Here is a 19,153-nt window from a genome sequence, read left to right as displayed (position 1 = left end):
ACTCCCCAGTTTCAATGAGATAACCCACATTCTTCTGAATTCTAGTTAGTATCGCCCACATGTACTCAATTTTTCCTCAGTCGACAATCTGCATTTTAGGTGTCAGCTAAGTGCACCTTCCCTGAACTGCTTCCAATGGAAACACACACATTTCCTTAAATAAGGAAACTGAAACTATATATGAATGTTCAGTTTGACCAAAGTCTCGTACAGTTGTGGTAAGTCTTTCCAACTTTTGTACTCTACCTTGCTAGCAAAGAAGACATTCTACATTCCTTCTAAATTAAATGCTCCAGCTGCACACTATTTTTTTGTGATTCATGTAACATTCCGTAGTCTCTCACCATTTAAATAAGATTCTGTGCCTCTATTTTTCCGCCAAATTGGACAAACTAAAATTTCCCCTCGGTCTGTAAATTTTTTACCAACTCATCTTTTGTCCAATGCAGGTTCTTTCCATCCTCCTTACAAACTTCTACCCACAATTAGCTCCAAGCAGCCAGTTCTTTTATCCATGTCAGAAAATATATTTGGTTGAAGCACCTTTGTATGCAGCACACCACTAAGTTTTAAAATTCATTCATGGCTGGGCCAGCATTTAACCTTAGGTGCCCTTGAGAAAGTGGTGGTGAGCTGCCCCTTGAACCACTGCAGTCAATTTCCTGTAGGTACAACCAGAATGTGGTTAGAATGGTTTTGACCAAGCGACACTTAAGGAACAGTGATATATTTCCAACTTAGAGTCATGAACGTCTTAGACAATAGACAATAGATGCAGGAGTAGGCCATTCAGCCCTTCAAGCCTGCACCGCCATTCAATATAATCATGGCTGATCATTCCAAATCAGTATCCTGTTCCTGCCTTATCTTCATAACCCTTGATTCCACTATCTTTGAGAGCTCTATCCAACTCCTTCTTAAATGAATCCAGTGAGTGGGCCTCCACTGCCCCCTGTGGCAGAGCATTCCACACAGCCAGCACTCTCTGGGTGAAGAAGTTTCTCCTGAGCTCTGTCCTAAATGGTCTACCCCGTATTTTTAAGCTGTGTCCTCTGGTTCGGCACTCACCCATCAGTGGAAATATGTTTCCTACTGCCAGTGTGTCCAATCCTTTCATAATCTTATACGTCTCAATCAGATCCCCTCTCAGTCTTCTAAACTCAAGGATATACAAGCCCAGTCGCTTCAGTCTTTCGGCGTAAGGTAATCCTGCCATTCCAGGAATTGACCTCGTGAACCTACGCTGCACTCCCTCAATAGCCAGAATGTCTTTCCTCAAATTTAGAGACCAGAACTGCACACAGTACTCCAGGTGTGGTCTCACCAGGGCCCTGTACAGCTGCAGAAGCACCTCTTTGCTTCTATACTCAATTCCTCTTGTTATGAAGGCCAGCGTGCTGTTAGCTTCTTCACTACCTGCTGTACCTGCATGCTTGCCTTCATTGACTGGTGTACAAGAACACCCAGATCTCTCTGTACTGCCCCTTTACATAAATTGATTCCATTGAGGTAGTAGTCTGCCTTCCTGTTCTTGCCACCAAAGTGGATAACCATACATTTATCCACATTAAACTGCATCTGTCATGCATCTGCCCACTCCCCTAACTTGTCCAGGTCACCCTGTAATCTCTTAACATCCTCATCACTTTTCACCCTGCCACCCAGCTTTGTATCATCAGCAAATTTGCTAATGTTATTGCTGATACCATCTTCTATATCATTAACATATATTGTAAAAAGCTGCGGCCCCAGCACGGATCCCTGCGGTACCCCACTGGTCACTGCCTGCCATTCCGAAATGGAGCCGTTTATTACTACCCTTTGTTTCCTATCAGCCAACCAATTTTCAATCCAATCTAGTACTTTGCCCCCAATACCATGCACCCTAATTTTACTCACTAACCTCCTGTGTGGGACTTTATCAAAAGCTTTCTGAAAGTCCAGGTACACTACATCTACTGGATTTCCCTCGTCCAACTTCATAGTTACATCCTCAAAAAATTTAAGAAGATTAGTCAAGCATGATTTCCCCTTCATAAATCCATGCTGACTCTGTCCTATCCTGTTACTACTATCCAGATGTGCAGTAATTTCATCCTTTATAATAGACTCCAGCATCTTTCCCACCACTGAGGTCAGACTAACTGGTCTATAATTACCTGCTTTCTCTCGCCCACCTTTCTTAAAAAGTGGTATAACACTTGCCACCCTCCAATCCTCAGGAACCGACCCCGAATCTATTGAACTCTGGAAAATAATCACCAACGTATCCACGATTTCCTGAGCCACCTCCTTCAGTACCCTGGGATGCAGACCATCAGGCCCCGGAGACTTATCAACCTTCAGACCTAACAGCTTCTCCAACACCAAATCCTGGCAAATATAAATTCCCTTAAGTTCAGGTCCTTCAGCCACTGTTACCTCAGGGAGATTGCTTGTGTCTTCCCAAGTGAACACAGATCTGAAGTACCCAATTAATTCCTCTGCCATTTCTTTGTTCCTAGTAATATATTCCCCTGTTTCTGTCTTCAAGGGCCCAATTTTTGTCCTAACCATTTTTTTGCCTTGCACATACCTTAAAAAGCTTTTACTATCCTCCTTAATATTCTTGGCCAGTTTACCTTCATACCTCATTTTTCCTCTGCGTATTTCCTTCTTAGTAATCCTCTGTTGCTCTTTAAATGCTTCCCAGTCCTCAGTTTTCCCACTTATCTTAGCTATGTTATACTTTTTCTCTTTTAACTTTATATGTTTCTTTACTTCCCTCGTCAGCCACGGCCGCCCATGCCTCCTCCTGGGATCTTTCTTCCTTTTAGGAATGAACTGATCCTGCAACTTCTGCATTATACACAGAAATATCCGCCATTGTTCCTCCTTGAACTTTGGCCAGCTCCTCCCTCATAGCTCCATAATTCCCTTTATTCAACAGAAGTACTGTCACTTCCGACTGTACCCTCTCCCTCTCAAATTGCAGATTGAAGCTTATTGTATTATGGTCACTACTTCCCAATGGCTCCTTCACTTCGAGGTTATCGTAAGGACAGACTGACAGCAGAGGGGGTGGGGTGGCCTTGTTAGTAAGGGATGATATTCAGTCCCTTGCGCGGGGGGACCTAGAGTCAGGAGATGTAGAGTCAGTGTGGGAAGTCTTGTAGAGGAACGTGTAAATGGTGATGTTTTACATATCCACTGCCCTTAACCTTCTAGATGGTAACAGTCGTCAGTTTGGGAAGTGCTGTTTAAGAAGCCTTGGTGAATTCCTGCAGTGCACCTTAACAAAGGTGTACACTACTGATACTGTATGTCTGTGGAGGAAGGAATGAATGTTTATGGATGCAGTGCTGATCAAGCAAACTGCCTTTCTTGGATAGTTTCTTCAGTGCTATTGGAGATCATCCAGGCAAGTGGGGAATATTCCATCACATCTCTGCATCTACTCTTCAACCCTACCTAAGAATCTTGTGTTTCAATAAGGCCACCTCTTATTGTTGTAAACTGCCATGAGTACAGCCTAACCTACTCAACCTCTCCTAATAAGAAAAACCCTTTATACCCAGGAACAACTTTGTGAACCCGCTTTGGGCTGTCTCCAATGCCAGTTTACCTTTTTGTAGATAGGGGAAACTTTTTTCCTCAATATTCTAGGTGTGGTCTAACTAGTACCTTCTATAGATTTAACAAAACTTCCTGATTTTCATTCAGCATTCCTTTTCAAATGAAGGCCATGTGCCTTTCCTATTACCTGATTAACTAGGTTCTCATTTTTTTGAGAGATTCATAGATATAGACCCCGAAATCCCTCTGCCCATTCTGCAGTTTTTCTCCATTTAAATAATGTTTAGCTCCTTGATCCTTCCTGCCAGAATGCATAATTGCACAGGCTTTATGTCATCTGATTTTCTTTTCAAATAAACCATGTTGGTACTGCCTGACTGTATCATGATTTTCTAAACAACATGCTACAAGCTCCTTAATAATGATTTCTAGCATTTTAACAATGACATACGCTAGATCAAGTAGTCGATATATATTTCCTGCTTTCTACCAGATTTCAAGGAGTAGGAGAATCGACGTTTCGGGCATGAGCCCTTCTTCAGGCTCATGCCCGAAACGTCGATTCTCCTGCTCCTTGGATGCTGCCTGACCTGCTGCGCTTTTCCAGCAATACATTTTCAGCTCTGATCTCCAGCATCTGCAGTCCTCACTTTCTTCTGCCAGATTTCCTCTAGAAAAAGTAGTGGAACATATGTAATTTTTCCAGTTGCTGGAATCTAAAATCTAGGGAATTTCATAAGCTGACAGTCATTGCGTCTACTGTCTCTGCTTGCACTTCCATTGGAATACAAGCCATCAGAGGCTGACGAGGAAACTTGGCAGACTTTAGTTCAATTAGTATTCCTAGTACATTTCCCCTTATTAACCAGGAATTTGATTGCTTTAAGTTTCATTATCTCGTTTTTGTCCCCTGCTTTTCTACCACTGTTCACATTCTTTTGTGCCTTCCACAAAGATGACAGATCTAAAATACTTCTTAAAGAATCTCTGGCACTTTCTTGTTGTCCATTATTAATTCTCCAGTCTGACTTTCAAGGGACCAATGTACATTGTCACCACTCTTGCTTTTTTATATACTTGTAGAAGCTGTTAATGCACATTGTCATATTTCTTGCTAACTTTTACTCATACTCCAATTTCTCCCTCTATCATTACATTTCAGTTAGCTTTTGCTGGTTTTGAAAATTTTCCGATTTAGTCTACAAATAATCCTTGATTTGATATTATCTTAAAATTTTCAGTTGGCCTTTAATGGTGGTCCCTTCTCAGTTTGTTCTTTATCAATGGAATGTGTCTTTGCTCGCTGTTACAAAATAACTCTAAATGTCTGCCCATGTTTCTCTACTGTCTTTACCTTTTAAGCTATTTTCCAGTTTAGTTTAATCAACTGCCTTGGTTGTGATTGCCTTTTCTTAAGGCACTAGTTTCAAACCCAAACTTTTCACCTCCAAACTGTGCATGAGATTGTCAATATAATGATAACTCTTACCAAAAGAAATTTTTATACGATAAAGTCATTATTAATCTTATTGCATATTCCCAAGTTTAAAACACCTGGTACCCCATTGGTTGCAAAATGCATGGTTCTTAAAAATGGTCCCAAGCAGACTCTACAAATGCATCCTCCAGGTTATCTTGACATAATGATTCACCTAATTTGTATAAAGATGATAATCTCCTATAATTATTTTAATTCCTTTCCTACAATCCCCAATTTTTCTTGATTTACATTCTATCTGACAATGTTACTGTGAAGAGGCCTATTAAGTACTTTTACCAGAGACTTCTTTCTTTTTATTTCTTACTTTCACCCAATCTGTTTGAACCAAGATTATTTCTCACTACACAATATGTGGGAGCAGAATTAAACCATTCAGTACTGATCTCACCCTTGATTAAGGGTTACTCTGCTTCCTTAACTTTTCTTCATTCTTCTGTAATATCATTGAATTTAAAACTCAGGTCCCAACTATAATTAGAGAGTCATCTCTATAATGACTAACATATATACATTTATTTCGGTGTGTTATCAATTTATTCATCTTTTTATAAATGCTTATTCATTCAGATCAAAAGCCCTTAATTCTGTATTTCTACCTTTTGTTTTACTCTGACCTTACTTGCACTCTTACATTTCCACACTTTGGCTCCTCCTGACACACTATGGCTATCATTATCTGTATCATGACCCTGCTCTAATGCCTGCCATTTCTCTTTAACTTCCCAAATCCTCCATCATGTGAATCCACCCCCAATTATACAGTTTGAAGTCCTCTCTAATCATACTTATTCACTAGGACACAGGTCCTAGTTCCTTTCGGGTGAAGGCCATTCTGACAATATAGCTTCCTCTTTCTCCAATACTGTTAACCGTGTCCTGTAAATTGAAACTTACTTTTCCCACAACAATCTTTGAGCCACATTCAACTCTCTGATCTTATTTGTCCTTTGTTGTTTTATTCATGGTTCAGATAATAAACTAGAGATCGTTACATTTGTGTTTTTTCTTTTCTCATTTCAATCCTAGCTGCTTTACTCTTTCAGCAGAATTTCTTTCTGAGTCATACCTTTGTCATGGGCAGCCACATGGAGCACAATAGCTGAATGCTTCCTCTCCCTCTCTGCCATTTTAATTTGTTTGTAATTAACCACATAGGTTTCAAACTTAGAATATGTGACGATGCTACTCTTTTAACAAGGTTGTGTTGTCCTTGGTTTTTTTCAAGAGGGGTTGTAAAGTCAGTGGTGCCGAAATGGCTAACAGATACTGTCTAAGTCAACAAACAGAGTAGGCCTTTATGTTTTTTTTAAAACTGTTGTACAATGAAAGGGGAATGATCAGATCTCCCAACTCAGGTTTTCTTTCTAGTTTGGTTCAGTTTTAGCAGGCAGCCAGAAGCTACTAGTAGCAGAGAAGCAGCTACAGTGAAAAAGAAGTTCCATGCTACAGAGGTCTTGCTTCTATCTGAACTCTCTCCTGCCTGTAAGAACTTGTGTTTTAATTTACCATTCGCTAAGGAGTATGTTTATGGAATATTGCACAGATTGGAACGGCTCCTTCGTTAAATTGGGATAGAGTTGGTCAGATTTTCAAATAAGACTCAAAATGTGGCCTTCCTTCATCAAGAAGGGCTTATGCCCAAAATGTTGACTCTCCAGCATCTCAGATGCTGCCTGATGTGCTGTACTTTTCCAGCACCACAATTTTTGACTCTGATCTCCGGCATCCAGTCCTCACGTTTTCCTGGGTTTTCAAATAAGTTATAGAGGCATAGAGATGTACAGCACCGAAACAAACCCTTTGGCTCAACCTGTCCATACCGACTAGATATCCCAAGCCAATAGAACATAGAACATAGAAGAATACAGCGCAGTACAGGCCCTTTGGCCCTCGATGTTGCGCCGATCCAAGCCCACCTAACCTATACTAACCCACTATCCTCCATATACCTATCCAATGCCCGCTTAAATGCCCATAATGAGGGAGAGTCCACCACTGCTACTGGCAGGGCATTCCATGAACTTACGACTCGCTGAGTGAAGAACCTACCCCTAACTTCAGTCCTATATCTACCCCCCCTTAATTTAAAGCTATGCCCCCTTGTAATACCTGACTCAATATGCGGGAAAAGGTTCACACTGTCAACCCTATCTAACCCCCTAATCATCTTGTACACCTCAATCAAGTCACCCCTAAACCTTCTTTTCTCTAATGAAAACAGCCCCAAGTGTCTCAGTCTTTCCTCATACGATCTTCCTTTCATACCAGGCAACATCCTGGTAAACCTCCTCTGCACCCGTTCCAGTGCCTCCACATCCTTCCTATAGTATGGCGACCAAAACTGCACACAAAATTCCAGATGCGGCCGCACCAGAGTCTTATACAACTGCATCATGACCTCAGGACTCCGGAACTCAATTCCTCTACCAATAAAAGCCAGTATGCCATATGCCTTCGTCACCGCACTATTTACCTGGGTGGCAACTTTCAGAGATCTGTGTACATGGACACCAAGATCCCTCTGCTCATCCACACTACCAAGTATCCGACCATTAGCCCAGTACCCCATCTTTTTGTTATTCTTCCCAAAGTGAATCACCTCACACTTAGCTACATTGAATTCCATTTGCCACCTTTCTGCCCAGCTCTGCAGCTTCTCTATATCCTGCTGTAACCTGCCACATCCTTCCTCACTGTCAACAACTCCTCCAACTTTCGTATCATCCGCAAACTTGCTCACCCAACCTTCTAACCCCTCTTCCAGGTCATTTATAAAAATGACAAACAGCAATGGTCCCAAAACAGATCCTTGCGGAACACCGCTAGTGACGGCACTCCATGAAGAAACTTTGCCATCAACTACTATCCTCTGTCTTCTTCCATCCAGCCAATTCCTAATCCAAACCTCCAACTCACCCTCAATGCCATATCTCCGTATTTTCTGCAGTAGCCTACCATGGGGAACCTTATCAAACGCCTTACTAAAATCCATATATACCACATCTACCGCTTTCCCCTCATCAACCTCCTTCGTCACCTTTTCAAAGAATTCAATAAGGTTTGTGAGGCACGACCTGCCCTTCACAAAACAATGCTGACTATCCTTGATCACATTATTCCTATCCAGATGTGCATAAATCCTATCCCTTACAATTCTCTCTAAGACTTTGCCCACAACAGAAGTGAGACTCACCGGCCTATAGTTACTAGGGTTATCCCTACTCCCCTTTTTGAACAAGGGAACCACATTTGCTATCCTCCAGTCTTCTGGCACTACTCCTGTAGACAAAGAGGACATAAAAATCAAGGCCAATGGCTCTGCAATCTCCTCCCTTGCTTCCCAGAGAATCCTAGGATAAATGCCATCAGGCCCAGGGGACTTATCTATTTTCACCTTTTCCAGGATTTCCAACACCTCTTCTCTACATACCTCAAAGCCATCCATTCTACTTATTTGTGACTCAGTATTCACATCGACGACAATGCCCTGTTCCTGAGTAAATACTGAAGAAAAGTATTCATTCAGTGTCTCCCCAATCTCTTCCGCCTCCACACGCAACTTCCCACTACTATCCTTGACTGGACCTATTCCTACCCTAGTCATTCTTTTATTCCTAACATACCTATAGAAAGCCTTAGGGTTTTCCCTAATCCTACCGACTAAGGACCTTTCATGTCCCCTCCTTGCTGCTCTTAGCTCTCTCTTCAGGTCCTTCCTGGCTACCCTATAACTCTCAATCGCCCCAATTGAACCTTCACGTCTCATCTTGAGATAGGCCGCCCTCTTCCATTTAACAAGGGATTCCAATTCCTTATTAAACCACGGCTCCCTCGCACGACCCTTTCCTCCCTGCCTGACAGGTACATAATTATCAAGGACACTCAATAGTTGCTCCTTGAACAAGCTCCACATATCATTGACACAATCTAGTTCCACCTGCCAGCACCCGGCCCATATCCCTCTAAACCCTTCCTATTCATATACCCATCCAAATGCCTTTTAAATGTTGCAATTGCACTAGCCTCCACTACTTCCTCTGGCAACTCCTTCCATACACATACTACCCACTGCGTGAAAAGGCTGCCCCTTAGGTCCCTTTTATATCTTTCCCCTCTCAACCTAAACCTATGCTCTCTAGTTCTGGACTCCCTGACCCCAGGAAAAAGACTTTCTCTATTTATCCTATCCATGCCCTTCATGATTTTATAAACCTCTAAAAGGTCATCTCCCTCAGCCTCCGACGCTCCAGGGAAAACAGCCCCAGCCTAAAGAGTCTCTCCTCCAAACCCTGGCAACATCCTTGTAAATCTTTTCTGAACCCTTTCAAGTTTCACAACATCCTTCCGTTACAACGGAGACCAAAACTGCACGCAATATTCCAAAAGTGGCCTCACTAATGTCCTGTACAGCCGCAACATGACCTCCCAACTCCTGTACTCAATACTCTGACTATTAAAGGAAAGCATACCAAACGCCTTCTTCACTATCCTATCTACTTGTGACTCCACTTTCAAGGAGCTATGAACCTGCACTCCAAGGTCTCTTTGTTGAGCAACACTCCCCAGAACCTTACCATTAAGTATATAGGTCCTGCTAAGACTTGCTTTCCCAAAATGCAGCACCTTGCATTTATCTGAATTAAACTCCATCTGCCACTTCTCAGCCCATTGGCCCATCTGATCAAGATCCTGTTGTAATCTGAGATAACCCGTCCACTACACCTCCAACTTTGGTGTCATCAGCAAACTTATTAACTATACCTCTTATGTTCACATCCAAATCATTTACATAAAAGTAGCAGACCCAGCACTGATCCTTATGGCACTCCACTGGTCACAGGCCTCCAGTCTGAAAAACAATCCTCCACCACCACCAGTTCTGTATCCAAATGGAGAGTTCTCCCTGTATTCCATGAGATCTAACCATGCTCACCAGTCTCCCATGGGGAACCTTGTCAAATGCCTTACTGAAGTCCAAATTGATTACACATCTACCGTTCTGCCCTTATCAATCCTCTTTGTTATTCTAAATTCTGTTTTCTTTTGTTCGTGTTTCAACCATATAGTGTGTAAATAAATTCTGTTTTGCTTAAAACATAATGGTTTGACCAGCTGCATCTCTCCTGGAATATCCACTATACAACTGCCTTAAAAAAAGATAGGGTCTGGGCTACCTTCTTAAAATGCTTTGAGGGGGTCTGGCATGGTTCATAATGGATATCATTCAATAATTATCCAAAGTTATATTGCAGAGTTTCTCACAATCCCAGCGTAGAGGGAGAAAATATAAAACTCAATTACATACTTGCACACATAATTAATGCCTCTAGCCTCAAGGTCTTGGATCTTGCTACCTCCAGTAGCATCCACTCTATTCCACTCAGAAGCTTGGACGACTCTACTTTTGCAAAAGGCCAGAACAATCAATCCTTTCTCCTAGCTGTACTAAATTCCAAGATTTAAATACTATATCTCGCTGCACTCAATCCCCAGATTGCATGTTGGTTGTTGTCTTATGACATGGCTTGCACTCTCTTCTCTTCAGGAGGGGAGTTGCTCAGTTACAATTTTGTCTGCTAATACTGTATTCTAAATCCAGTTTTCCTGGGGCAGATCAGTTCTCACACCATTGAAATTGACCCTCTATTAATTAAATGCTGCCTTTACTGCAGTAGTATATTATTCTCCACAACATTTCTGAGTCACAATTGATAAGTGGTACAAGTGACACACACTTCCTTTGTGTGACTGAAATACAGATCTGCTATTTCTTACAGACATAAACTCACCTCTGCTCTGCTACCATTGGAGGCATATACTTTATTTTGGTTTTATTGTATACGTATGCATCCAGCATCTGGCAAGCAATCAAATAAATTTTTGATTGCCATTGTGTAATTTCTATCAGAATGAGTGAATGTCAAATGGTAAAACTGGACTGTGATGATCCATGTAGTAGAGGCAGGTTTAACAGAGGTATGCAAGAGAGAAGTGATTATTATCTTAAAAGCAAAAATATACAGTGTTCCAGGCAAACGATGAGGGGATTGCCCTCTGAATTGCACAGTGAGATGGCACAGACTCAATTGACAGAATGGTTGCCTTCTGTACGGTTAACAACGCTGTAATTCTGCGAATCGTGAATGAAACATATCAAATATGCATTGCTATTGAATATATATCAATATTGTTCACACTTAAATAATTAGGATGAGATCACTTGGATGAGACAGCAGAAAACTGCCTTAGTTTGAGCCATACCTTAACACAGGTCACTGATTTGACCAAAGGAATATAAAGACTAAAAAAAAAATAGCGTGAAACAAATTTTAATTTCATATTTTAAATACATTACTTCAATTTCTACTGTACTTACAAGTAACAGTATAATATTTGTCAATCAGATTAATCTTCATATATTTGGGTTTAATCTGCATAACTTGTTAAATCAAAGCCTCAATATAATTTAATCAACAGGAATTTTAATATTCCATAGTCTCTACATTATAGATGAGAAGAGCTATGGAAGGAATGAGTGGGATTGGGGATTAAAATCGCAAATTAAAAAGTCCTCACCCTGGTTCTGGTCATATTGTACTGCACAGTTCGTATCACCACAAGAACTAGAAGACTTCCTAATGAGATTTCTGTCAGGACACGCTCAGCATACCAAGTAATATTCTTTAGTATCTATGGAGAGAAAAGAGTTGGAAAATTTTTTTTTTTTTTACAATTAGTGTATATCACAGGCAAAGATATTCAAACTTTAGTCACCAGTGTAAACAATAATTTCAAAGGAAAAAATGTATTATATTAAAAACACTTTAATCATAGTATCAAAGTTACAACACTCCAAATTGATTTTGTTTTTCAAATTAACGTACAACCTGAAGATATTTCAGGCATGCCAGCAATGAATGCAATGAAACCAAAATAAAACTGCAGAATGTAATATACTATCCTCGTACACATCAGTGAATTCCAGTTGAAATAAACATGGAAAGTGCAGTGCTACAGTTGACAATATGAAAAACTGTAGAGTGTAAATCCATATGGTAAGTGTTTGGTCTCATTTCTAATCTATATTATTAACTTGAATACTGAAATCCAGCATAGGTTTGCCATTTTAGTTGAAAACATTATAATGTGGAAAATGGTACAGAGGTTCATCATTCAGTTCATCTTGATGATGCTGTGCTCCAAAATCTCTCTTTTCATCTTTATCTATTTCATCACCATTTTTGGAATCAGGATGTACAGTTGTTTGCATTAAATTCAAAACTTTTTCTAGTCATTTATAGAGATAGATAGATCGATCCCTACAGTGTAGAAACAGGCCTTTCACCCCAACAAGTCCATACCGACCCTCCAAAGAGTATCCCACCGAAACCCATTCCCCAACCCTATTACTCTACATTTACCCTGACTAATGCACCTAACCTACACAACCCTGATCACTATGGGGCAATTTAGCAAGGCCAATCCACCTAACCTGCACATCTCCAGATTGTGGGAGGAAACTGGAGCACCCAGAGAAAACCCACAAAGACAAGGGGAGAATGTGCAAACTCCAGACAATCGCCCAAAGCTAGAATCGAACCCGGGTCCCTGGCGCTGTGAGGCAGCAGTGCTAACCACTGAGCCACCATGCCACCCTAATATACATTTAACTCATTTAGTAGCTTGGAAAAGCATTGCCTCCTCTAGGTTACTACTATCTGAAAATGTGACCACTTTGTATTAAATGTCTAAATTCAGATCACTTAAGTAAATCACAAGGAGGAAGTGGTCTCAACTTCAAATTCAGGAGCACCTCACTCAGTACTCTCAATACAGTAACCTTCCTGCTACTGTTTTCTATCCGTTAGAAAAGGTTTTGCGTAAATCTCAACAAAGTAGGTGGTATCGTGGACAGTGGGGCAACTTATCAGAAATTGCAGCAGCACCTTAATCAGCTGGGGAAGTGGGCCGAGAAATAGCAAATGGAGTTTAATATAGATAAGTGTGAGGTGTTGCATGTTGGAAAGTCAAATCAAGGCAGGAGTTTCAGGGTGGATGGCAGGGCCTTAATGAGTATAATGGAACACATATCTTGGAATTCAGGTACATGGTTCTCTGAAAGTGAAGTCATAAGTTGACAGGGCAGTGAAGGCGGCTTTTGACACACTGGCCTTCATCCATCAGGACATTAAGTACAGAAGTTGGGAAGTTATGTTGCAGTCATACAGGATGTTGGTGAGGCCGCACGGAGTATTGTGTTCAGTTTTGGTCACCTTGCCATAGGGTGGATGTTATTAAACTGGAAAGAGTGGAGAAGAAATTTACAAGAACGTTGTCAGAACTCAATGGTCTGAGTTATAGACAGAGGTTAGTCAAACTAGTACTTTTTCTTTAGAGCGGAGGAGACTGAGGTGGTATCTTATAGAAGTGTATAAGATGAGAGGCATGGATAGGATCAACGCACTCTGTCTTTTTCCCCCAAGGGTGGGGAATCGAGGACTAGGGGGCATCAGTTTAAGGTTAGAGGGCTAAGAATAAAAGGGAACCTGAGGGGCAACCTTTTTACACAAAGAGTGGTACACCTATGGAATGAGTTGCCGGCAGAAGTGGTTGAGGCGGGTACATTAACAACATTTAAAAGTCATTTGGACAAATACATGGATAGGAAAGGTTGGGAAGTATACGGGCCAAGTGCAGGGAAATGGGATTAGTGTGGATGGACGTTTTGGTCTGCACAGACTAGTTTGGGCCAAAGGGCTTATCTCCATGCTGTAAAACTCCATAACTTTGAGGTTATCTAATAATCTTTGTTGTCAAGATTGATGAAGTTGATGTGCTGGAATTTTGGCAAACATTAAGATTGATAAGTCTCCAGGGCCATACCAGATTTATCCCAGGTTGCTCCGGGAAGCGAGAAAGGAGGTTGCTGAGCCATTGGCAAAGATCTTTACTTCCTCACTCTCGACGGGAGTCGTACCGGAGGACTGGAGGGAGGCAAATGCTGTTCCTCTTTTCAAGGAGGGGAATTGGGAAATTTCTGGCAATTACAGACCCGTCAGTCTTAAGTCTGTGGTCACCAAGGTTTTGGAAAGCATTCTGAGGATAGGATTTATGACAATTTGGAAAAGCATAGAGTGATTGAAGGCAGTCAGCATGGCTTTGCGAGGGGCAGGTCATGCCTCGCAAATCTTATGGAGTTTTTTAAGCTGGTGACGAGACAGGTTGACGAAGGATGAGCAGTGCATGTGGTGTATGTGGACTTCAGTAAGGCATTTAATAAGGTTCCCCGTGGCAGGGTCAGGAGATATGGGATACAGGGAGATTTGGCTACCTGGATTCAGAATTGGTTGGCTGACAGAAGGCACAGAGTGGTTGTAGATGGAAAGTATTCTGCCTGGAGGTCAGTGGTAAGTGGTGTCCCGCAGGACGCTGTTCTTGGGCCTCTACTCTTTGTAGTTTTTATAAATGACTTGGATGAGGAAGTTGAGGGTGTGTTAGTAAATTTGCCGATGACACAAAGGTTAGAGGTGCCGTCGATAATATCGAGGGCTATTGCAGGCTGTAGCGTGACATAGACAGGATGCAGAGCTGGACTGAGAAATGGTAGATGGAGTTCAACCTGGATAAATGCACAGTGATGCATTTTGGAAGGTCGAACTTGAATGCTGAATACAGGATTAAAGACAGGATTCTTGGCGAAAAGACAGGATTCTTGGCGGTGCGGAGGAACAGAGGGATCTTGGTGTTCAAGTGCAGAGATCCTTCAAAGTTGCCACCCAAGTGGATAGGGTTGTTAAGAAAGCATATGATGTTTTGGCTTTCATTAACAGAGGGATCACGTTTAAGAGCCGCAAGGTTTTGCTGTAGCTCTACAAGACCCTGGTGAGACCACACTTGGAATACTATGTCCAGTTCTGGTCGCCCTGCTATAGGAAAGATACAGAGGCTTTGGAGAGGGTGCAAAGAAGGTTTACCAGAATGCTGCCTGGACTGGAGGGCTTGTCTTACAAAGAGAGGTTGACTAAGCTCGGACTTTTCTCTCTGGAGAGGAGAGGGAGAGAGGTGACCTGATTGAGGTATACAAGATAATGAGAGGCATGGATAGAGTCAATAGCCAGAGACTTTTCCCCAAGGGCAGGATTGACTGGCACGAGGGGTCATAGTTTTAAGATATTAGGAGGAAGGTATAGAGGAGATGCCAGAGGTAGGTTCTTTACGCAGAGAGTTTAGATTAGATTAGATTAGATTAGATTACTTAGTGTGGAAACAGGCCTTTCGGCCCAACAAGTCCACACCGACCCTCCGAACAGCAACCCACCCAGACCCATTCCCCTACATTTACCCCTTCACCTAACAGTACGGGCAATTTAGCATGGCCAATTCACCTAACCTTCACGTTTTTGGACTGTGGGAGGAAACCGGAGCATCCAGAGGAAACCCAAGCATGAAAAAGGGGAGAATTTGCAAATCCATACAGACAGTTGCCTGAGGCAGGAATTGAACCCAGGTCTCTGCCGCAGTGCTAACTACTGTGCCATCGTGCCACCAGAATGCGTTGCCAGCGGTGGTGATGGAAGCAGAGTCATTAGGGACATTTAAGCGACTGCTGGACATGCACATGGATAGCAGTGAATTGAGGGGTGTGTAGATTAGGTTATTTATTTTAGATTAGGAATAATCCTTGGCACAACATCGTGGGCCGAAGAGCCTGTTCTATGCAGTACTCTTCTATGTTCTTTGTTATACTTTATTAAATGTTTTATGTTTTCCACCAATCTGAATTATCCCTGATCAATGGAGGAAGGTCAAGTAGAAGCTTATTCTTCTAAATCTACATTGACTAGGTTATTAAAATGCAGATAATCCTCAAATTTACATCTGAAACTCAACCACGTTATTGTACTAAAAGAAAAAAAGAATGTTTTGTCATCGTCTTTGAATTTGGACACATTAGCCTATGCATAATGTAACATTACCTTCCCAGTCTTAACAGACACCAATGTAATGATGGGCATAGTAGTTTGAGAAAATGAACATTTTGACAGAGCTAGTAGTTGTATTCTCCAACAGGTAGACAAAAAAACTGACATTCTGTTCTCAATCAACTGAGCTAATCATAACTGCAGTTATGAAGGTGTAGGCGTATACTGTACCTTTAAGAGAGAGTGAAAGCTGGCAAGGACTTAACAAGCACAGAATTTGCTGAAAAAATTTAAAAATGTAACATTTGGCTGTGAAACAAATAGTTGAGATGTTTCTATGAGATGTATGCAACAATCCGGTTTCCTCCCACAATCCAAAAATGGTTCGGTGAATTGACCATGCTAAATTGTCCGTAGTATTAGGTGAAGGGGTAAATGTAGGGGAATGGGTCTGGGTGGGTTGCGCTTCGGCGGGTCGGTGTGGACTTGTTGGGCCGAAGGGCCTGTTTCCACGCTGTAAATAATCTAATCTACTTGAAATTCTAATTTGGCCAATCGGTTTAAGTTATGCACCCAAGATACCTAAATCCAATCAAATTTGAATTGCGCTGTTTTGATGACATCAAACCAATGAGATGATCTGATGTTCTGGGATATAAAAATCAGGCATTTTGAACAGTTAGCCAGAGCAGCAAAAGCACCAAACACGGGCTGACCACAGAATCGCTCTGTTCAAATGAAAGATGTGCAGAAGACCGAAGATCCAGAGAAAACCTACAGAGAAAGATACAGAGGAGAACCGACATAGCTGACTGGTTTTGAAATTTGAATTTATTGTAAAACTTAATCGGGGGGTTAATCAGATCATTATAGTGTTGTAGAATGGGCCATAGATAAATTGATCAGACAAAGAAAGTTTACAATGTAGATAGTTGTTTAATATAATTTTTTCTTGGAGTTAGAGAATAATTTGTTAAATTTGTCTTTAAATAGTGGGATATGGTAGTTCTTTGTCACTCATACTTTTACAGATTACGAAGCGAGGTGAGCTTGTGTGTGTCTGGTTTAAATTAGCATAAGGGTTTACCCAGTGCTGTAATACTGTTGATGCCTAGAATTGCTCATTTAGATTACTATAACACTGATCAACTCATGCAGACAAATGTACCATGTATGAGGTTCCGTAAAACCATATATTAAACCAAAATTAAATCAATTACAGAAGTTATTTTCTCTACTGTATCATAGCTTCTACCTACTAATTAGTTCTGCCCTTCCTTCCTTTCTTTCCTCCTGAGAAAGCACACACTTACATTAGACCAGACTTTTTCCATGATATCAATCCTGATTCCTGGATAGCTATTCTTCATATGGACCTGGGTAACGTGTCTTGTTCTTAAAACCAAACACTATCCTTCCACATTGGCAAGCACATCACAAATATGATTCAATATAAATAACTAGACAGTTGTTAGCAATAATTTTTTTTTTAAAAAAGCATAGAGCTACATCTCAGTGTCAGTGGACTAGAAACTTTACATTCATTCCAAATAATCAGGCATCAATGTCATGTCAGGCATTTGTTGCCCATTGTTAATTGCTCTTAAGAGGAAGATGAGTCACGTTCTTGAACAGTTTCATACTGTGTGGCAAGGATATTGATACTGGGTTACTAGGGGAAGTGGTTCAGGATTTTGATCCAATGATGATGAAATAAAGGAATTTTACTTCAAAATCAAGGGCAAGCTTCAGGTATTGCTGATTCCATATGCATCCTGACCTTTTTCTCAAGACAGTTGAGACTTCAAGTCGCTGTTGAAGAAACATTGATGAGCTACTGTAGACACTGGACCAACAGTACAGAAATTGATTGTTGAATTTGATGACTGGTGTGTCAGGCCAGCAGACTACTGAACGTTTGATGGTATTGTTAGAGTTGCAGTCATTGAGGCAAGTGAAAAATATTCCATCACACACATGACTTGTGCCTTTTAGATGGTGGGCAGACTTTGGGGAGTCAGGAGATGAATCATTTGCTGTACTCAGTCTCTGAAAGGCTCTTGTCACCACATCACTTATGCATCTTGCCAGTTACATTTCAGATTAATGGGGATCCTGGTAATGTTCATGTAATACAGCTGAATACCAAGGGAAGGTGGTTAGATTCTCCATTGACAATAGCAATTATTTGTATGAGGTAAAGGAAACTTGGTTCTTATTAGCCCAAGCCTTAATATTGTCTCTGTCTTCCTGTACACAGACACTAAATGATTCATTCTTGAAATTGTGGTGAATGCATCAGATCATCATGAAATCATCAGCAATCACCAATTCCTATGATAGGGGGAACTTTATTGCTGATCCTATGAAGGTAAAGACACTTGGACCAGTGACACTGCTCCAGGATCTTAACTTCTTAATCTGTTCAGATATGGGCATCACTGACCAGGCCAACATTCATTGCAAATCCCTAAATGCCTTGGAAAATGTGGTGGCAAGATGCTTCCTTGACCTACAGTACTGTTAGGAACAAAGTTCCAGCATTTTGAGCCAGCATCAGTAAAGGAATTGCAATATAGTTCCAGGTCAGGATGGTAAGTGGCTTGGAGGGGTACTGGTAGGTGGTGGCGTTCCCTTGCGCCTCTGGACGGGAGAGGTCAAGGTTTGGGAGATGCTGTTGGAGGAGCCTTTGTGACTTATTACAGTACATCTTGTGGATGATACACACTATTTTGATGGTGAAAGTAAAAGCAAAATACTGTGCATGTTGGGAAACTAAATTAAAAACAAACAAAAAAATGATAGAGAAACTAAGAAGCATCTGAGAAACGGAATTAGCATTTTGAGTCTGATATGGCTGAAGAAGAATCATCTTAGACTGAAAACATTAACTTTGTCAGACCAAACAGCATGACATGCAAGGGATAAGCAGAGATAAACAATTCCACAGTCAATGATCAGATCTAATCTCTGCAGTCCTGCTACATCAGCATGAATGATGGGACATTTAAACAATTCACTGGAGGAAGAGACTCGGCAAACATCCCCGAGTGCAATAATGGGAATCCAGCATCAATACAAAATACAAGGCTGAAACATTTGCATGGAATATGGTTATGGCTATTGGAAGTTAGTCATCTCAGCTCCAGGAAATCTCTGTGTGAGTTCCTCAAGA

The 19,153-nt window shown here is 41.2% G+C and overlaps 1 protein-coding gene across 4 annotated transcripts in view; it reads right to left on the bottom strand.

Annotated features, from left to right (window-relative positions):
* dym (dymeclin) overlaps window positions 1–19,153 on the bottom strand; it is a 548,842-nt gene that overhangs the window by 324,420 nt on the left and 205,269 nt on the right. For all 4 annotated transcript variants that reach the window (XM_043718287.2, XM_087990764.1, XM_087990771.1 and 1 more), the window contains one exon: window positions 11,633–11,746. In XM_043718287.2, the coding sequence (XP_043574222.1) occupies window positions 11,633–11,746 (114 nt within the window). The remainder of the gene's footprint in view (window positions 1–11,632; window positions 11,747–19,153) is intronic.

Source organism: Chiloscyllium plagiosum, unplaced genomic scaffold, assembly GCF_037043375.1.
Source record: "Chiloscyllium plagiosum isolate Xiang-an unplaced genomic scaffold, Cpla_swu_hap1 HiC_scaffold_1, whole genome shotgun sequence".
NCBI classification, from domain to species: domain Eukaryota; kingdom Metazoa; phylum Chordata; class Chondrichthyes; order Orectolobiformes; family Hemiscylliidae; genus Chiloscyllium; species Chiloscyllium plagiosum.
Note: the sequence above shows the minus strand (reverse complement) of the source record. Positions and strands in the feature narration are given on the sequence as shown.